At 34.3% G+C, this 16,579-nt stretch overlaps 2 protein-coding genes across 2 annotated transcripts; one reads left to right on the forward strand and one right to left on the reverse strand.

The window, feature by feature from the left end:
* The first annotated feature begins 9,338 nt into the window (after positions 1–9,338).
* Positions 9,339–11,177, forward strand: LOC145092455 (protein EARLY-RESPONSIVE TO DEHYDRATION 7, chloroplastic-like). The gene is made up of 4 exons (XM_079030392.1): positions 9,339–10,307; positions 10,393–10,559; positions 10,650–10,734; positions 10,833–11,177. Exons 1-4 carry the CDS (start codon positions 9,436–9,438, stop codon positions 11,023–11,025), a joined length of 1,317 nt encoding a protein of 438 aa, XP_078886518.1. The 5' UTR covers positions 9,339–9,435; the 3' UTR covers positions 11,026–11,177.
* Positions 11,178–12,353: 1,176 nt separating this feature from the next.
* LOC145092454 (amino acid permease 3-like) lies at positions 12,354–15,771 on the reverse strand. The gene is made up of 8 exons (XM_079030391.1): positions 15,624–15,771; positions 15,410–15,545; positions 15,070–15,303; positions 14,885–14,978; positions 14,466–14,680; positions 13,502–13,659; positions 13,180–13,407; positions 12,354–12,892 (listed from the first exon to the last, which is right to left on the reverse strand). Exons 1-8 carry the CDS (start codon positions 15,669–15,671, stop codon positions 12,467–12,469), a joined length of 1,539 nt encoding a protein of 512 aa, XP_078886517.1. The 5' UTR covers positions 15,672–15,771; the 3' UTR covers positions 12,354–12,466.
* Between the last annotated feature and the right edge of the window lie 808 nt (positions 15,772–16,579).

A 16,579-nucleotide genomic window follows, 5' to 3' on the forward strand; every position in this document is an offset into this window, starting at 1 on the left:
ATTTACCTAATCAGTCCATGTGAATTTAATCAGTCTCTTTTGATCACTAAATTAATTCCAAATTAATTCTTGATCAATACTAATTAAATAATATGATTTCTCAATTAATATATTATTCACAAATAACTCTTTATCAAATATCCATCCTATCAAATTACTCCGGTGAAGGCAACCCAAAAGGACCATGCTACTATTAGGTCAAGTACATACCAATTATAGTTATGGGCTTAGACACCTAATCCAACAATGGAAACCATAGAACTCAGGTGGTTCGCTAACTCTATTGGACCGACGAAAAGACATTGAATTGTCAATGGGCTCTATATGAGTCTCATCCTCTGGTTGAGAGCTAGGTTCATCTAAGGTTCCTTTATTGGACGACTTTGGAATTTCTTCCAAATCAATAGCACTTCCACTGTCCTCTTTGAATATGAGTTCTCTCTCGCAAAATACTCCCTTTCGAGCTACAAAGACCACATTCTCACTAAGGTTTTAGAATAAATATCCAAAAGACTTATGTGGGTAGCCAATGAAAATACACTTCTCGGGTCTGGGTTCTATATTTTCGTGAGTTTCTCTTCTTATGAGAGCTTCATAACTGCAGACATTGGTATGTACGAGTGAGGGTACTCTATGTCCACATCTCATGAGGTGTTTTGGTAACCTTCTTAATGGGAACAGGATTTAGGATATGGGTAGCTGTTTCTAAAGCATACAAACAGAAAGTAATTAGAAGAGAAGCTCGACTCATCATGGAACAAACTATTTCAAGTAAGGTTCGATTATGCCTCTCAACCACACCATTAAGTTGTGGTGTCCTAGGAGGAGTCGGTTTTCAAACTATTCCACATTCCTTAAGATAGTCGTGGAACTCGATAATAAGATACTATCCACTTCTGTCAGATCAAAACATCTTTATCTTCCTACCCAATTGATTCTCAACCTCGTGCCTAAACTCTTTGACCTTTTCAAAACTTTCTAATTTATGTTTGATTAAGTAGATATACACATATTTGCTATAATCATCTATAAACGTCACGTTGTATCGATTTGCATCCCTTGTAGTAGATCTAAAGGGACCAAACACATCTATATGGATAAGGTCCAACAATCCTTCACCTATTTCATATCTTCCAGTGAATGGTGATTTTTTCATCTCGACCAAAAGACATGACTCGCATTCATCATCTGATCTTAAGTCAAATGATTCCAACAGTCCATCCTTTTGGAGTTGGGCGATGCATTTCTTGTTAATATGCCCAAGACGACAGTTCCACAAGCATGTTTTTGTTGGATTAGTGTCTAAGTCCATAACTATTTTGTTATGTACTTGACCCGATTGTGAGCATGGTCCTTTTGGGTTGCCTTCAACAAAGCAACTTGATAGGATGAATTATGGAGAGAGAGGATTAATTATGATTTCTTAATATATTATGTGAATAATATATTAAAGGAGAAATCATATTGTTTAATTAATATTAGTCAAGAATTAATAAGAATTAATTTTGTGGCTAAATAACATTAATTAAATAAAGGGGACTAGTACTATCAATTGTGTGATAGTTGGATATTGGGCTAATGGACTCCATATTAGAGGAGTGGACGAAATCTATGGGGAAACCCATTAGAAATCGTCCAATGCCTCTAAGGAGGGAGTCCATGGGCTGCTTAGGGCTTAAGCAGTCAAATTAGGGTTTCCTTGTTAGATAACCCTAATAACCTCACTATTTAAGGACCCCTAGGGCACCAAAAACGTGGCTAACTGGTTCCTTAGGGTTTCTAGACATTTTGGGTGCCTCTCCTCTTCTCCTTCTTCATCCTATTGCTCTTGGTGTTTGTGAGCGATTAGAGGAGTGACACTTGTGACTTTAAGCTTTCTGAAGCCGTTACAAGGAGGATTTGAGATTGTTATTGCTACATAACAATCAAGGTAATGATTCTAACCCTAATCATATGTTAATTTCAGATTTGTATGCTAGTCAATTAGGGTTTATTGCTTTGGTACACAATGTTGTATGTTTAATTTGAAAAACCTAGATCAAAATAATTTAGGGTTGCATGAACACAATAGGAATGATGTTATGCTCATAATCCATCAGTTTTGTCTACACAATTAGATGAATCAATATGAAATACACTATTTCCTGAGTTATCAACAGAAAACCACAGTTTCATACAGACCATTACAAGGTTAATCTTTAAACATAAAAACACCATTCTTATAGCTAAAATCGAACCATTCTCACCATCAAAAGAATATCGAAAACCTTTTCTGAACAATGCATGAAAAGAAATAATGTTTAGTGTCATTTCTGACGAGTAATAACAATTAATAAAATATATTCTAACATCTCTACCGAGCACTAAGACTATAAGTTCGAATCTTGGTAATAGGTGAAGATCGCTTATTCCCGATGACCAGATTCATTCTTTCATGCTCCATCTCCTCACTTTCTCTTAGCCAATGCAAATCAGAACAAATGTGGAAACTACATCCTATGTCAACGACCCAAGAACGAGTAAGTTGTGAGTTATCGAATAGAATATTGTACATACCTGTCGACAATGATTTGGCCTTGTTATCCTTTAAATCTTGCAAGTATTTGGGGCAACTTTGTTTCCAATCTCTTTTTCGTTGCAGTAAGTGGCCTCTTTGGGGTCACTAACAACAAGAATATTAGAAATGGGCTTTGACTTGGACCTACTGTTAGAAGCTCCAAAATGGGCCTTGGCCTTCCAGTTCGATTAAGGATCATCTTTCCTCTTCTTTCCTCTGCTTTGCCCAATGGCTAGGACAAGAGTAGTTGTTGTAGAATAGATTTGATTTTTCTTCATCCCTGATTCAACTGTCTGCAACAAGTTGTGGAGTTGGGTCAATGTAGTCAGTGTGTTGTTCAAATGATAAGTTAGAATGAACTGGTCATAACTAGGAGGAAAGGAGCTAAGGATCATGTCAATGGTTAACTCCTTGTCAAAAGATACCTTGAGCTTTTCCAACTGCTCCACGTATCTCTGTATTCTCTACACATGGTTGCAATCTGATTCTCCTTCCTTTAGCTTGCGTGCCATTAACGCCTTGACGACATCATACCTCTCTTAATGTGCTTTCTTATGAAAATTTTCAGCAAGGTCCAAGCACATCTCATATGGTGAATAGTCCTCATAGAACTTTTTCAACTCAGGTATCATGGTTGCAACCATGATGCAAGCGAACTTTGTTGCATCGTCATAGTGTTATTTGTAGGTGGCGAGCTCCTATGGAGTAGCGGTTGACTCATCGAATTCGATTAGGGAATTTTTTAGAACATATTCTTTATTCTTGTATCGAAGAGTCATTTTAAGATTTCGCATCTAGTCCATGTAGTTTGGACCAACTAGTTTTTCTTTCGATAAGATCTATAGAAGAGTGAAGTTCGAGTTGTTGGTGGAGGATTGAGTAGCAGAAGCATCATTTAGAATAGACATATATTAAGAGAGATAGTTTTAGTTAGTTGACATAAAATCCTTAATATTTTAACCCAAAATAAATGATTAATGCTAGGATCAAAATATAATTCACAATCAAGAAGAGGGATGTCGTAGCCTTATTGCGAATTCGTAAGGTAGGTAAAACAATTCACCAATTTCAATCTAATATTAAAATCCTAGATCTTTTGAGATCCATTGAATATTATCAATGACATGTTTAATATTACATTATGCTCTTCTATTTGTGATTGGGATACCGAGGATCACAAACAAGATGTGAATAACCATGCAAACACGCTAACCTCGATGCCATTTATCATCTCAAATTAATGTGTCGATAAACCACACACGCTCCATTAATAATGATAATTTACGATTTATACCATCATTCTACTTTATAGTCCCAAATTAGTGTGTCAGTTATCCACACACACTCCACTAACAACTTTATAAAGAATGATGTGCTTTTTCATGGATTAACATACTTTTCATATTTTTCCTAAAGTAACTAGAGTGAGATTTTAAAGAAGGTTCTAGTACTTCTATAGCATTATACTTTAATGATATTATGTCCTATCAAAACTCGTTCAACTAACGACCCTCCACAACACATGAGAGCGGTGGGTGAAAAGGACACCCATTCAACGGTTATCTTATATGATGTTTCCTTATACCCTCTTGTAACATGACTTCGTGAATGATGCTTACTAGCGACCCAACTTACTTTTCTTATAGATATAGTAATACATCATATAAGATAATTAATTAATCATTTAAACCATTTATGGATTTAATATTAATCTTTTAACTAATAATTTAATTAAATTAATTATTAGATCCATAAGGATAATATTAATTAATCTTATAATTAATCATTATCTTGTCTAAGGATATCTCTAAACATTTAGAGTTTTAATTAATTAGTTAATACAAGAAAAAAAAATCAGATTTAGCAGATATTAAAATAGATACTTACCAAATAACATCCACATAAATCAAATTAGGTAGAAAATCTAGATCTGTACTGAGTTCACGTTGTAACAGATACACTGTCACATTGTGAACACAGATTTTACAAAAAGTTGTTGTTTAATTCACAAATATACGATTAATGTAATATACGGTAAGTAACTCTGATACCATTGATAGTTTTCTTAGATTACAAAAAAAAATGCTCAAGCAAAAAATCACATAAAAATTATAACTGTGTACATGCAACCTAATAGGATCTATGTCTTCACATTTAGGCAACATACTTTTAATTAATAAAACTAGCATAAACCCTATCAAATTTGAAAAATAGAAATTAGTGTTACATATATTTAACTTGTTATAGCAAACAAGTTTACTTGATTCCTTCCTTTGTTGATTTGAGATGTAAGCACCAAAAGTTTAATGCATATAATGGTTTGTACCCAAACCCTAGCAACAAGAACACAAGAGGAGAGAGAAGAGTGGAAACAAATTTTCGGCTATCCTTATAGTATATGACATGGATGAAAATTGGGCACCCAAGGGGTCCTATTTATACCTGATAAGATAACCGTGGAAACTCTAATCCTGAATAAAATAATACAATTTAATTTCGGGTGGTTATCCAGTTTCCTTATCTTCAGAAGGAATATTCCATATGCCTTTGGCATTTCCGAAAACCATCCATCCTAGATGGAAGGTTATGGAATTTCTTCTTGTTCAACTATTAAACAATTACAGTCCAGTCCTTACACCTTTAATTAATCCAATTGATCCCAAAATTAATTCCAATTAATTTATGATTATTTCTTAATTAATCAATACTATTTCAAATTAATACATTAATAACATAATATATTAATAGATCATTTATTGTTATTTATTAATCATATAATAAATCAATAAATCAACTTCTCTTTCCAAATGTCATCCTTTTCAGTTACTAGGTTTGAGGGCAACCCAAAAAATGATTTTGCTTTTAATTACAAGTCATGCCAATTTAGTTATGATCTTAAACACCTTAATCCATCATGAAGTACCTAAAAAACATTTATAATCAACTAGGTAAGCATGATGCTTAGTGAGTTCCCAAAATAACATATACCACAATGCATATACATGCATACATATAATGGCTCACAATCTGCCAATAATACATGTACTTATGGCCTACGTGCCATTTCGTTAACACTAGTCTGTGTACTTATGACCTACGTGCCATTTCGTTAACATGGGTCTATGTGTACTTACGACCTATGCGTAATTTCGTTAATACTCAGGCATATATGCTCCCGACCTCTTTAACCGTTCCACCATCATCCCTTAACTAAGTCTTTAATTACAATAATTATGCATATAGAAACTGCAATTAGATTTTACTAGTACAGGCACAATTATACTTTCTACTACACGAGTTTATACTTAAGCACATATAGACTATTCTATGAGCTCTGCTCTATTAGTTTTCTATCCTAACATACATGGACATGTATTTTTATATATAGTATTGTGAGATAAGTCACCTGGATAGTTTCTCAAAAGATCGATAGTTATCTAGATGATTCTACTGGCAATCCAACTGGCAGGTAACACGCCTACGGAGTAATAACCTATAATGTTATTACTTATTAATCCATATGAAAATCTGGTAATGAAAGCTAGATCTTTCACTAGTTCTCACTTTATTTTTAAAGCTATATTTTTTACAGGATTAGACTGTTAAATCCCGTATAAAATCATAACTCTCTCATGCAATATCCATTCATGACTGTCTTATATCGACGAGACCTTCAATTCTCATTTAGATTGTTTTTCCAAACAATTGACCGATCTTCATTTAATTTTTTGTGTCGCTTACTGCTACACGCAACTTCTAAAAATCATTACTTGTTCTTATGAAGTCAGATTTTGACGTTCTTTATATGCGCACTCTCATTTTTGTGTTTACTATGACCTTCGTCAAGAATATTTATCCTAAATAGTCCTTTATCAAAAACATATATTTATGTAAGTGGTTGATTATACTATAAGACAATAATGGGGTGTTACACTTCTACACCATCATCTCTGCCAAAGATCTCTTATGCACTATTGTTTTTGCCAAATAACTGGTCCACCATCACAATCTCCGCTAGATTAGCACCACTATCTTTGTCATAGATCTTGTCTGCTACCACCATCTCTGCTATAAATCGTGTCCATGAAAGAGAAAGATAGTTGGTTCTATGAGAGAGAAATATAGGAAATAAAAAGAGGCAATAACGGAGCTACCCTTTGTGTAGTATGGTGTATAGCCCCGTTTGGAATGGCTACACCTATTATATATATGTAACTTCTTTGCATTTATGGTTATTAGATACGTAATTGGCCCCACTTTACAAGATACCGACACTTCTTGCATCAATAAATAACAAATTTCTTTTTTTTTTTTTTTATCCTAGTGTGCACGACTGTATTAAGAAAACTAGTCGAAAATAACCACCCGGTCGCCGAAAAATGCTCCCGGTCGCCGCAAACCACTCATAATAGCCAAAAACTACTCAAAGTCTCATGAAACTGTCAAAAACTGTTAGTCTCTGGTAACTACCAAAAACTACTCAAAGTAGTCAGAAAAATGCTCCCACTAGCAGACCTAGTTAACTTTCAGTCTGGATCTACCATTAGAAAAGGACACCAAAGTTGACAACAGTGGTTGGAAAGATGCCAACGACGATGTCCAGAAGAGATGGTAGTGGTTCTTTAGAGAGGACGAGGAAGAAAGTGGTGGGTATTATGGTTAGGGTGAGATTAGGGAAGATGAAATTATGGGTATATAGAATTGGGTTTTTATGTATTTAAATTAAAACTCAAAAATTGAAAACTAATAAAAGAAATATAATAATGGCTAAATTAGTAATTTCATGTCTCTTTTGTTAAAATTATGAAAATAAGCCAATAATAAATATATTTCAAAAGAAACAGACAAAGACAATATAATCATTTTGTCTGTTAGACTCTATGGTATACTCGTCATGCTAATGATACTTGTCATGCTAATAATGTAGTAATGATATGGCAAGTATTTCCATTGGAGCATGGAAAGTGTTTGACGTGATGTGGCCTGGCAGAGTAACAACTTACCATGCAAAAATCCTCTCTCTCTCTCTCTCTCTCTCTCTCTCTCTCTCTATTGTTTTAGTACCCATTCACAATGTGGTGGAAAAGAACACCACCGCTCCCTGACGGTATTGGAGTGGTGCTAGTCGATCTGTCATCTCTTTACGGTTCTTAGCGTCGCCATTGTATCACATTGTATTATATGTGAAAAATATAATAAATACACAACTACAACAACAACAAAACCTCTAAAATCGTATTAAATGGGGTTTGAGAGATAAGTCTCGCTAATCATATATTCATCGAAGGATGACTAACGACTCTCATTGAAAAGGGTAAATGACACAAATGCCCTAAAAAGTTTCTAGGGTTGGTTGATTTAGTCCCTAAAGTTATTGTCTGGCTTTATGGAGGTATAAAGTAGGTTATGACCTGCTCGCACCTGCATTTTGGTGCATTCTTCTTTCTTTCCTTGGTCTTCCGTTCCGTCATATTCCTACTAACTTATCCAATGACAACGAATTAACCGCAAATGCACATTTCTTTTATCAAATCTCAGGGACATGGTCTAATCATGAGGGTAGTATTTTATCATGGTGTCGGATCCTAAGTTTTTATGGATTCCTTCTTTGTTACCGGGGTCGAACCCAAAGCCATAATGTCTCAAAACGAGGAAGCCATAGAGAAAGTCTTTTTTTTTATTCCTTTTAGGCCCTTTCAACCTGTAATTTCCGTTACACCATGCGACAATGACCATTTAGACCAAAAAAACTAAAATTATGACCCTATAAAGCCAACAAAATAAGTCCGAATATCAAATGCTTATGCCACAAGATCGAAGTGATTTGGGTGAAGAAGAAACCTGATAATGGAATTAACGATAATAAAAGTTCTGTTATTCTTGTTCATCTGGTCGTTGGAGAGCAAAAGGGGAGAGATGATAGGCTTAGCTTCCATCACTATTAACACGCCACTCATTCTCTCCTTCGTTTCTTATAAAACCAATCCAAATACTAAACCCCAAGTTCGTCGGATCAACCCCGCGACACCCCTACCGTCGCCATCAATCCTAGCCGGAAAACAAGAAAAAGAGAAGAAACTGGATTCTTCCATTTTGGATCATATTGTTTCTTGTGGCTTATGGGGTTGTGAAGTTGTCAATCATCACCCCATTTCTTGATGATCTGCTCATGCTCATGTGAAATGAAGTTATCCAATTTATTAGGTTTTTTTTTCTCCCAAATCACTTCGATCTAGTGACATAAGTATTTGATCTCTGAACTTATTTTTTTGACTTTATAAGGGTATAATGTGAATTTTTTGGTCTAAATAGTCACTATCGCATGGTATACCAGTTATTACAGGTTGAAAGAGACTAAAAAAACAGGTGCTAACCTATCTTATACCCCCATGAAATCAGACAACAACTTTAAAACTTTAAAGACTGAATCGACTAATCCTAAAAACTTTATAAAACAGTTGTGTCGTTTCCATCATTGAAAAATAGTAGATATTATTATATGTACCATCACTCATAAAGAATCAAATATACAGTACACAAAGACTAAACTAGACAAATACTTAATGACAGGGACTAATGGTACGATAAATATAAGAGGGTACATTAAACAAATTGAAGGATTGAATTAGCCAAGATAATTAATGACAAAAACTGATGGTACGACCAATTGACCAAACCACATCCACGATTTATGTAGTTATTTTTAATAGTAAAATAATTAAACTAATTGTTTCAAAGGAGGGAGAAAGTCGTGCTGTTGGGCCACGCACCTTACTCGTTTTTCCACTCGTCTACGCGATTGCAGTTTCTTAATTTCTAAGACTCCATCCTCATAAAAACCCCCCCAAATCTTAATCCGCCTGGTAATTTGATCAAAAATGGCATCGCAAAACCTAAAAAACCCTAGAAATCTGTATCCAGAAGTAATTCAATCACACCCAGATTCAGCCTCGACATATTCTTATTCATCATCATCCTATTCTCCTTCTGCTCCGTCTCTATACCCAACTATTGATATGAATGATATCCACGAAGATCTGTTGGTTGACGCCCATCAGTCTTACGCTCCACAACTACTGTCGCCATTCGAATCATCTGAAGAAGTTGTTATCAAAATCCCAGGTTCAATCATCCACTTAATCGACGAGCAACAGAGCGTCGAACTTGCTTCCGGGGAATTAGAAATAATCCGCCTCCGTCAAGGGAACACCGTTGTCGCTGTCCTAGCACGTGTCGGCGACGTAATTCAATGGCCGCTTGCGAAAGACGAAGCCGCCGTGAAATTAGACGGATCACACTATTTCTTCACTCTTCGCGTGCCTTCCGATACAAAATCCGGAAACGATTCGGATTTCGAGTCTGAGAGTTTGTTAAATTACGGGCTAACGATTTCGGGTAAAGGTCTGGAGAAGGAGTTAGAGGAGTTCGATCGGGTTTTAGAGGAGTATAGTGCGTTTTCGGTGAAAGAGGTCAAGAGGCGTGTGGCAGCAGCGGTGGCGGTGGATAATGGTGGTTCTGCGGAGGCTAAAGCCGCGGCGTATTGGACGACGTTGGCGCCAAATGTTGAGGATTACAGTGGGTCTGTTGCGAGGATGATTGCTGCGGGATCAGGTCAGTTAATCAAGGGGATTTTGTGGTGTGGAGATGTGACTGTGGATCGATTAAAATGGGGAAACGAGTTTTTGAAGAAGAGGACGAAACCTGGTTCAAAATCTGAAGTTAGTCCAAAAGCTTTGAAGAGAGTGAAGAGGTATCATCTTGTTTTCTTCTACAACATTACTTTTATCCATCGAACACTTCTAATTCCTAATCTATTCAATTTCATTTTGTTTCAGGGTTAAGAGATTGACAAAGATGTCAGAAGGCGTAGCAACCGGGATTCTTTCTGGTGTTGTGAAGGTATCTGGATTCATCACAGGCTCCCTCGTGAACTCCAAACCCGGCAAGAAGTTCTTCAACTTCATCCCTGGTGAAATAATTCTCGCGTCTTTGGATGGTTTCAGTATGTCTCCCTTCTTAAATCATTTTTTTATATTTCCATAAACAATTGTCGAATCATTTCTTAATTCTGTTTCTGGGTTTTTGTTCGCAGATAAAGTATGTGAATCCCTTGAAGTTGCAGGGAGAAACGTGATGTCCACAACATCAACTGTCACAACGGACTACGTTTCACACAGGTAACACACTTTGTCATATAATTAAAATACAATTCTGTTGTAATATAAAGAAATCAATAGCAATTTCTTGAACTAATTGATGGTAATTGGTGATGAAGGCATGGGGAAGATGCAGCAAAAGTTACACATGAAGGGATGGGTGCAGCAGGGCATGCGATAGGGACAGCTTGGGCTGTGTTTAAACTACGAAAAGCACTGAACCCAAAAAGTGCAATCAAGCCAACAACACTTGTGAAAGCTGCAGCCTTACAGTCGAAATCATCTAAATCAAAATCTAAGTCGAATACATAGAAGTTATAAAAGTTTCTTGGTGTTAATATTTATGTGATAATGTGTTTTCATTCATTCTTTTGTCATTTCCTTTTTGTTTATCCTAATTAAGGAAATCAAAATTTGTTATTATCTTGATTACAATATGTAATTTTATCGGTTAGGTTTGATTCGCTTTTGATGTTATGAGTTTTGAAAGGTCTTGTTTGTAAAAGAGTTGAGCTAGTTCTTGAGATATTTGAAATTGACTTGATTCAAGTCAAGTTAGGGCTCAAACTATTCAAGTATGTTATCGAGCTTATTTAGTGTTTTGTGAGAATATTAAAATAATTTATAAACTACCTTATAAGCTAACCTTTTATTAAAAAGAATATGAAATGGGTATGAAATTAAAAAGAAAAGAAACCATGAAGAGTTAACACACAACGAAAGTAAGAATATATAACAACACCACAAAATGTTGATATTACGTGCAACCTGAAAGAAAGCAGTCCAATTTTATCGAAAGAAACAGATTGATTGAAGATGTGAGATGGATTTATGAAAGATAGGAGGAGATGGGGGATCTTGGGGTTATTTAGTTCCTAGTTCGCTGTTATTATCGGTGAGATGAATTTAGTAAGAGGTAATTACTAATCTAACCAAATTAGAGAAATAATTAATCATTTTTTGCAAAAATTAGTAATTGTCCCAAAATAGCCCCCCGCAGGTATTTAGTTTCGGCTAAAATTTCTACTGTTTCGTGTTTTGTATAAAATAAATTGTTTTTTCATTTTAAAGATATAAAACCATAGGGTTTTTTAAAACCTACGATTTTCTCTCTATAAACTACGGTTTTAGGAAAAATCTACGTTTTTTTTTAAAAGCTACAGTGTACAAGTCCACACTGCACAATCTGTGCATTGTGGACTTGTACACCGTAGATTTCGTATTAAACCTACGGTTTTATATTTCTTTTGTTTTTTTTTTCAAAAAAAAAAGTTATCCTCGTATATAAAAACTACTCTTAATCAACAATACGGTAAAATTTTGATTAAAAATGGACGTATCTCGTTGTTCAACGGATGTTTCATTGAGAGAACAATGGATGAAAAAATTACAAAAAATAATCTAATCTGAAAAAAGACATTATATACTATCGGTCAATGGGCCACAAAATAATAGATGGACCACGACACAGTAGTCCATTGCAATGAAATAGTGGTTTTCTCACGTTGACCGTAGTCAACCCTAACCAATCTAGTGTTTTGTGGGCTAGTTTTGATTAATATGTTTTTTTGGCTAATTTTGGATAAGTAATTAGTGTTTTTGGCTAGATTAGTATTTTCCCCGTTTAATAATACATAATATTTCAAATATAAGTATTAACACTTCATTGATCTACATAAGAGATAAGAATACATCAAAAGTTGGCCATTAAAACTCTCGTAGAGATTGCATATATCATCAAACATGTTATTGATCAATAACTGGTCTTGAATGGCTTGTAAGTCTTCAAATCTAACACAACTCCTGCAACCGATCCAACAGCTGCTGCTACAGAAACCAAAAGGCACCCGAAACTGAGTATCTGAAACCCGATCCATTGGCTTGACCATTTTTTGATCTTCTTTTGAGACATATACATTTCAATTGGGAAGTAAACTGTCAATGGCCAAAACCCTAAGGCTCCTAGTAGTCCAACCACATCGTTAAAGAAAGGCATAAGCATTGCTATGACAGTGGTTACAATCACAAAAATAGTTCTCCACACAACACGAAAGAAGTTGACATGAAAAATCCCATAAAAGGGAATTGGGAGGTCATATTCCGCATTCACAAAATCACTATTCGACCATCTTTGTGCACTCCATTTCTCCACGAATGCAAATAATGGTTGGCAATAAACCTAAATGTTTTTATAAAATCAGTAACAATAATGCTAACATGTTATAACCACACTTGAAACTATCATAAAAATGATCATCTTTTAGGAAAGTTTAAGAAAGAAACCATGCATTCTGTAGACATGCAATTGTAAAATATGTACGTAGACATCTTTCTTTAATTAAATTGATCATTTATCATTGAATAGTGTTGTATTTTTGTCTTTACAATAAATATGGTATATACGCAATAACTCAAAAGGTAAACTGCTTTATATAATCATGAAATAGAGATTTAAATATTTTGTACCTGATAAGCACCAACGAGATGCACTACAATGGCGATATTGGCTATGTCAAGTAGCCAATACGGGTCATAAAACCCGAACCCGGTTAAGAGATTCCCTGGGGCCTCATCTCCAAAAGCAGCATACCCCATACACCCACAAAGCATATAAAATGCCGTCGTCACAAAAATACTCAAATAAGTCGCCTTTTTCATCGTCTTATATTCAGCCGGAGGTGCTTTAATTGTGTCCTATAGAATTTTAAAAAAGATTAATAAGTATATTATTTCTATTGCAATATGTCTTACTAATATATTTTTAGAAAGAAAATTATCTGATTTTTACCTGAATTTCAATGAGAATAATGGAATATGAATATGCGAAAGCAATAGCTCCTAATGCTTGAAAGCTCCTCCATAACTTTTGGGTTGCAGTAACTGTACCCGCATGAGTTAATGTTCCTATGCTTATCCCAGTCAAACTCCCTTTGATTTCTTTATTTTCTACAAAAAAAAAAAAAAATCATACACAATATTTATATTATAAGTATCACCATCATCTTTATACACTTTGTAATACAGATACAATTCATTAATATATAAAGATAAGATAAAGATATTTGCAACTAAAATGTTCTAGAAAAAGAAAGATTCTCAACTTCTCGTCATCATTCACTATCCTCTCTTTTAATTTGAAATAAATAATAACTTGAAGCTTTTTTTATCATTTCTTCTTAAATGGTAGGCAATCACAAGAATGAAGCGTGAATTATCAAATAAATTATAACTTGAAATTCTCCATAGAACCAAAGTTTTCTTTTCCTTTTTCATTGCTGTGAAACTTATTTTTAATATTATTTTTTATTTTTTAAAACTGACAAATTGTATATACTTGTAAGCTACTCTTAATTCCACTTATATCCTAAATGATACTTGAATCTTTAACCTCGAACATGAAGGACAACACCTCATGATTTCTAATTTCTTATATCTAGAAACCATTCTAAATAGTATCTAAGTGAATCTTGAACTAATGATTAATTAATTCAGGTCTCACTATATACTTTTTTTTATTATTTATTTTTATATATTTTATCATTGAGTTAGGCTTAGGACATCAATCATTGATCCTACCATAATCGCAATATTTCAAGCTACCAACAAATATCATGATCATTTTTATCATCTTATAAAGCCCCTTTATATGCTTGTGTGTATTTTAGGGGACAAGATAAAATGAGAAAAAGATAAAGGTTCTTCTTTTTCAATATATATAAACGTCGATAAATTAAAATCCTATACATACATACCTGTCGTTTCTGCAATCCCAAGTGCAAGACCGATAAAAGAGTAAGTGAACGACATAATAGCTGCAACTATGGAAAGCCACCATACTTGATCGAAATCTGGAATCTGGGAAAAAAGTATTTCTATAATCCCAAATGTTATCATGTATCCATTGCTTGACATATGGCATGGGTCCTTTCCATGGCTTTTGTGAAAACAATTTGATCTTTTTATCGCCCTGAAATTAATATAATTTCGATAACTTTACTATAAAAGCCTTATAATCTATCTTAATCTCCAGTAAAAACCAATCATTAAGTCAAGAAAATCCAAGATTTTTAAACAAATATATTAGTGGTCAAGTTTGATTTCTAATGCTCACATACTTTTTATATATATCAAGTGCAATGGAGGTCATCAACTTAACTAAATAATGGCTTACATCATGCTAACCGAGGCTGCGATCGTGTAACCAATTGCAACCCCAAATAAATTGATGTATTGTATCATGCCACATACTTTCACTTTACGCCCTCCTACAAAAACAATCAAGATATGATTAAGTTCTCAATTCTTATCATTCATGCTTTCAAATTTATGTAAATATAATGCTACAATGTTTTATACCTAGATGAGCCTTTACAGCCTCCATGTAGGTATAGCTTCTAGGTCCGGTGACCGGGTCACCGGACCTATAACACTGCGACAACAAATTAGAAGTATAAAGAATAACTAAAGCAAACAGTATCATAATGATCGGTCCAGCAACCCAACCGAGTTGCCCAACGGCCCATGCCAAGGATAAGACTCCTGACCCGATCACTGCGGTGATGATATGTGATGATGCTGTCCAAAAAGTACCTTATAATTCACGAGAAAATCATCATAAGCCCTTGAAAATATAGTGAACTTTAGACATGGTTACTTATAGATTAATTAATTAATACTAATAGTATATGATATTTACCTGTACGCTTTAAACGACCATCATCATCGAAACTCTTTGAATAATTGTCTTCAATGTTCATGGCTTGGGTCTCGGTGCTAGCGTTAGTTCGATCATCAACTTTCCAATAGTGCATGATATCGTGTCGCTCTTCGACCTAAGAATGTAAATAAATTATTTCAAGTAAAAAGAAATAAATACCATGGAATTGTATACATATTTATATTGAACTTACAACTCCATGAACGATTCTTGATGGCATGGTTCTACTTCTTGGCAACATTGTGAAGATATTGATGATGGGAGGAAGAGAGAAAGAGAGATTTTGGTGAATGTTTGAGAGAAACTGAGGTGGGGATTTATAGGAGAAAGGTATATGAAAGCTTAAAAAGTTATAGAAATAGTGATCGAGCCAAAAAAAAAAAAAACTCTTAAATTTATTATAATTTGCTTAGATGTAGAATTAATTATTGATAGCGTCATTGTTATCAAGCTGGTTTATATGTTATATTTCCTTCAAAAAGAATGTAAAGTAGATATTTAAATAATAATTCCCTAAAAAATAATAAATTTTGTTTTACAGATTTTTTGGTTTCTCTTTTTAGATACAAACGCGGGCACGCGGCAATGGTCTTACAAAAATCCAGTTCATACCTGTGCATGTGTTTGTGATTGTGTTTCGTAAGGGAACTAAGATATGTTTATCGCGCTTTGCTGCGCATATAGATTTGAAATAATTTAATAGAGAAAATGGTAACATAAATAAATGTCTAGCAGGTTAATTGCATATGTGAGATGTTAGAAATATGGTTCGATTTCTGATAATGATTTAATCTGAGATGTTAGAAATATGGTTCGATTTCTGATAATGATTTGGGATTAAAGACACTTGGAAATTTTGAGATCGTGTTGAACACTTTCAAATCGAAGTATTTGAATGGTACTCTCAATTCCTTATTTGGATAATACACAGAAGTTTGAGAACAAAAAAAGAAAATAAAAAGTATTTGTTTTGTCCGTTGAGTTCTTCAACGTAAAGTGTACCATCTATTGTTTGACAAAAAATTGTTTAAATATGTCAATATGTTGAAAACTGGCACAAGACAATCATAACGTTCAAAAAACCGACACAAAATTGGCTTTTCACCGTTGGACAATAAGTTTAACCGATGAATATCCACCAATCAGTCA

The sequence above is a fragment of the Lactuca serriola genome, chromosome 3 (genome assembly GCF_051521515.1).
Source record: "Lactuca serriola cultivar US96UC23 chromosome 3, Lser_US96UC23_V15, whole genome shotgun sequence".
Classification (NCBI taxonomy): domain Eukaryota; kingdom Viridiplantae; phylum Streptophyta; class Magnoliopsida; order Asterales; family Asteraceae; genus Lactuca; species Lactuca serriola.

Coding starts and splice junctions, on each gene's coding strand:
- LOC145092455 (XM_079030392.1), top strand. CDS start 9,436: ATGGCATCGCAAAACCTAAAAAACCCTAGAAATCTGTATCCAGAAGTA. Junction 10,560..10,649: donor CGCGTCTTTGGATGGTTTCA/GTATGTCTCCCT, acceptor TTTTGTTCGCAG/ATAAAGTATGTGAATCCCTT. Junction 10,735..10,832: donor ACGGACTACGTTTCACACAG/GTAACACACTTT, acceptor TTGGTGATGAAG/GCATGGGGAAGATGCAGCAA.
- LOC145092454 (XM_079030391.1), bottom strand. CDS start 15,671: ATGTTGCCAAGAAGTAGAACCATGCCATCAAGAATCGTTCATGGAGTT. Junction 15,304..15,409: donor TGGTCGTTTAAAGCGTACAG/GTAAATATCATA, acceptor GTGAATTATAAG/GTACTTTTTGGACAGCATCA. Junction 14,681..14,884: donor GCAGCCTCGGTTAGCATGAT/GTAAGCCATTAT, acceptor TATTAATTTCAG/GGCGATAAAAAGATCAAATT.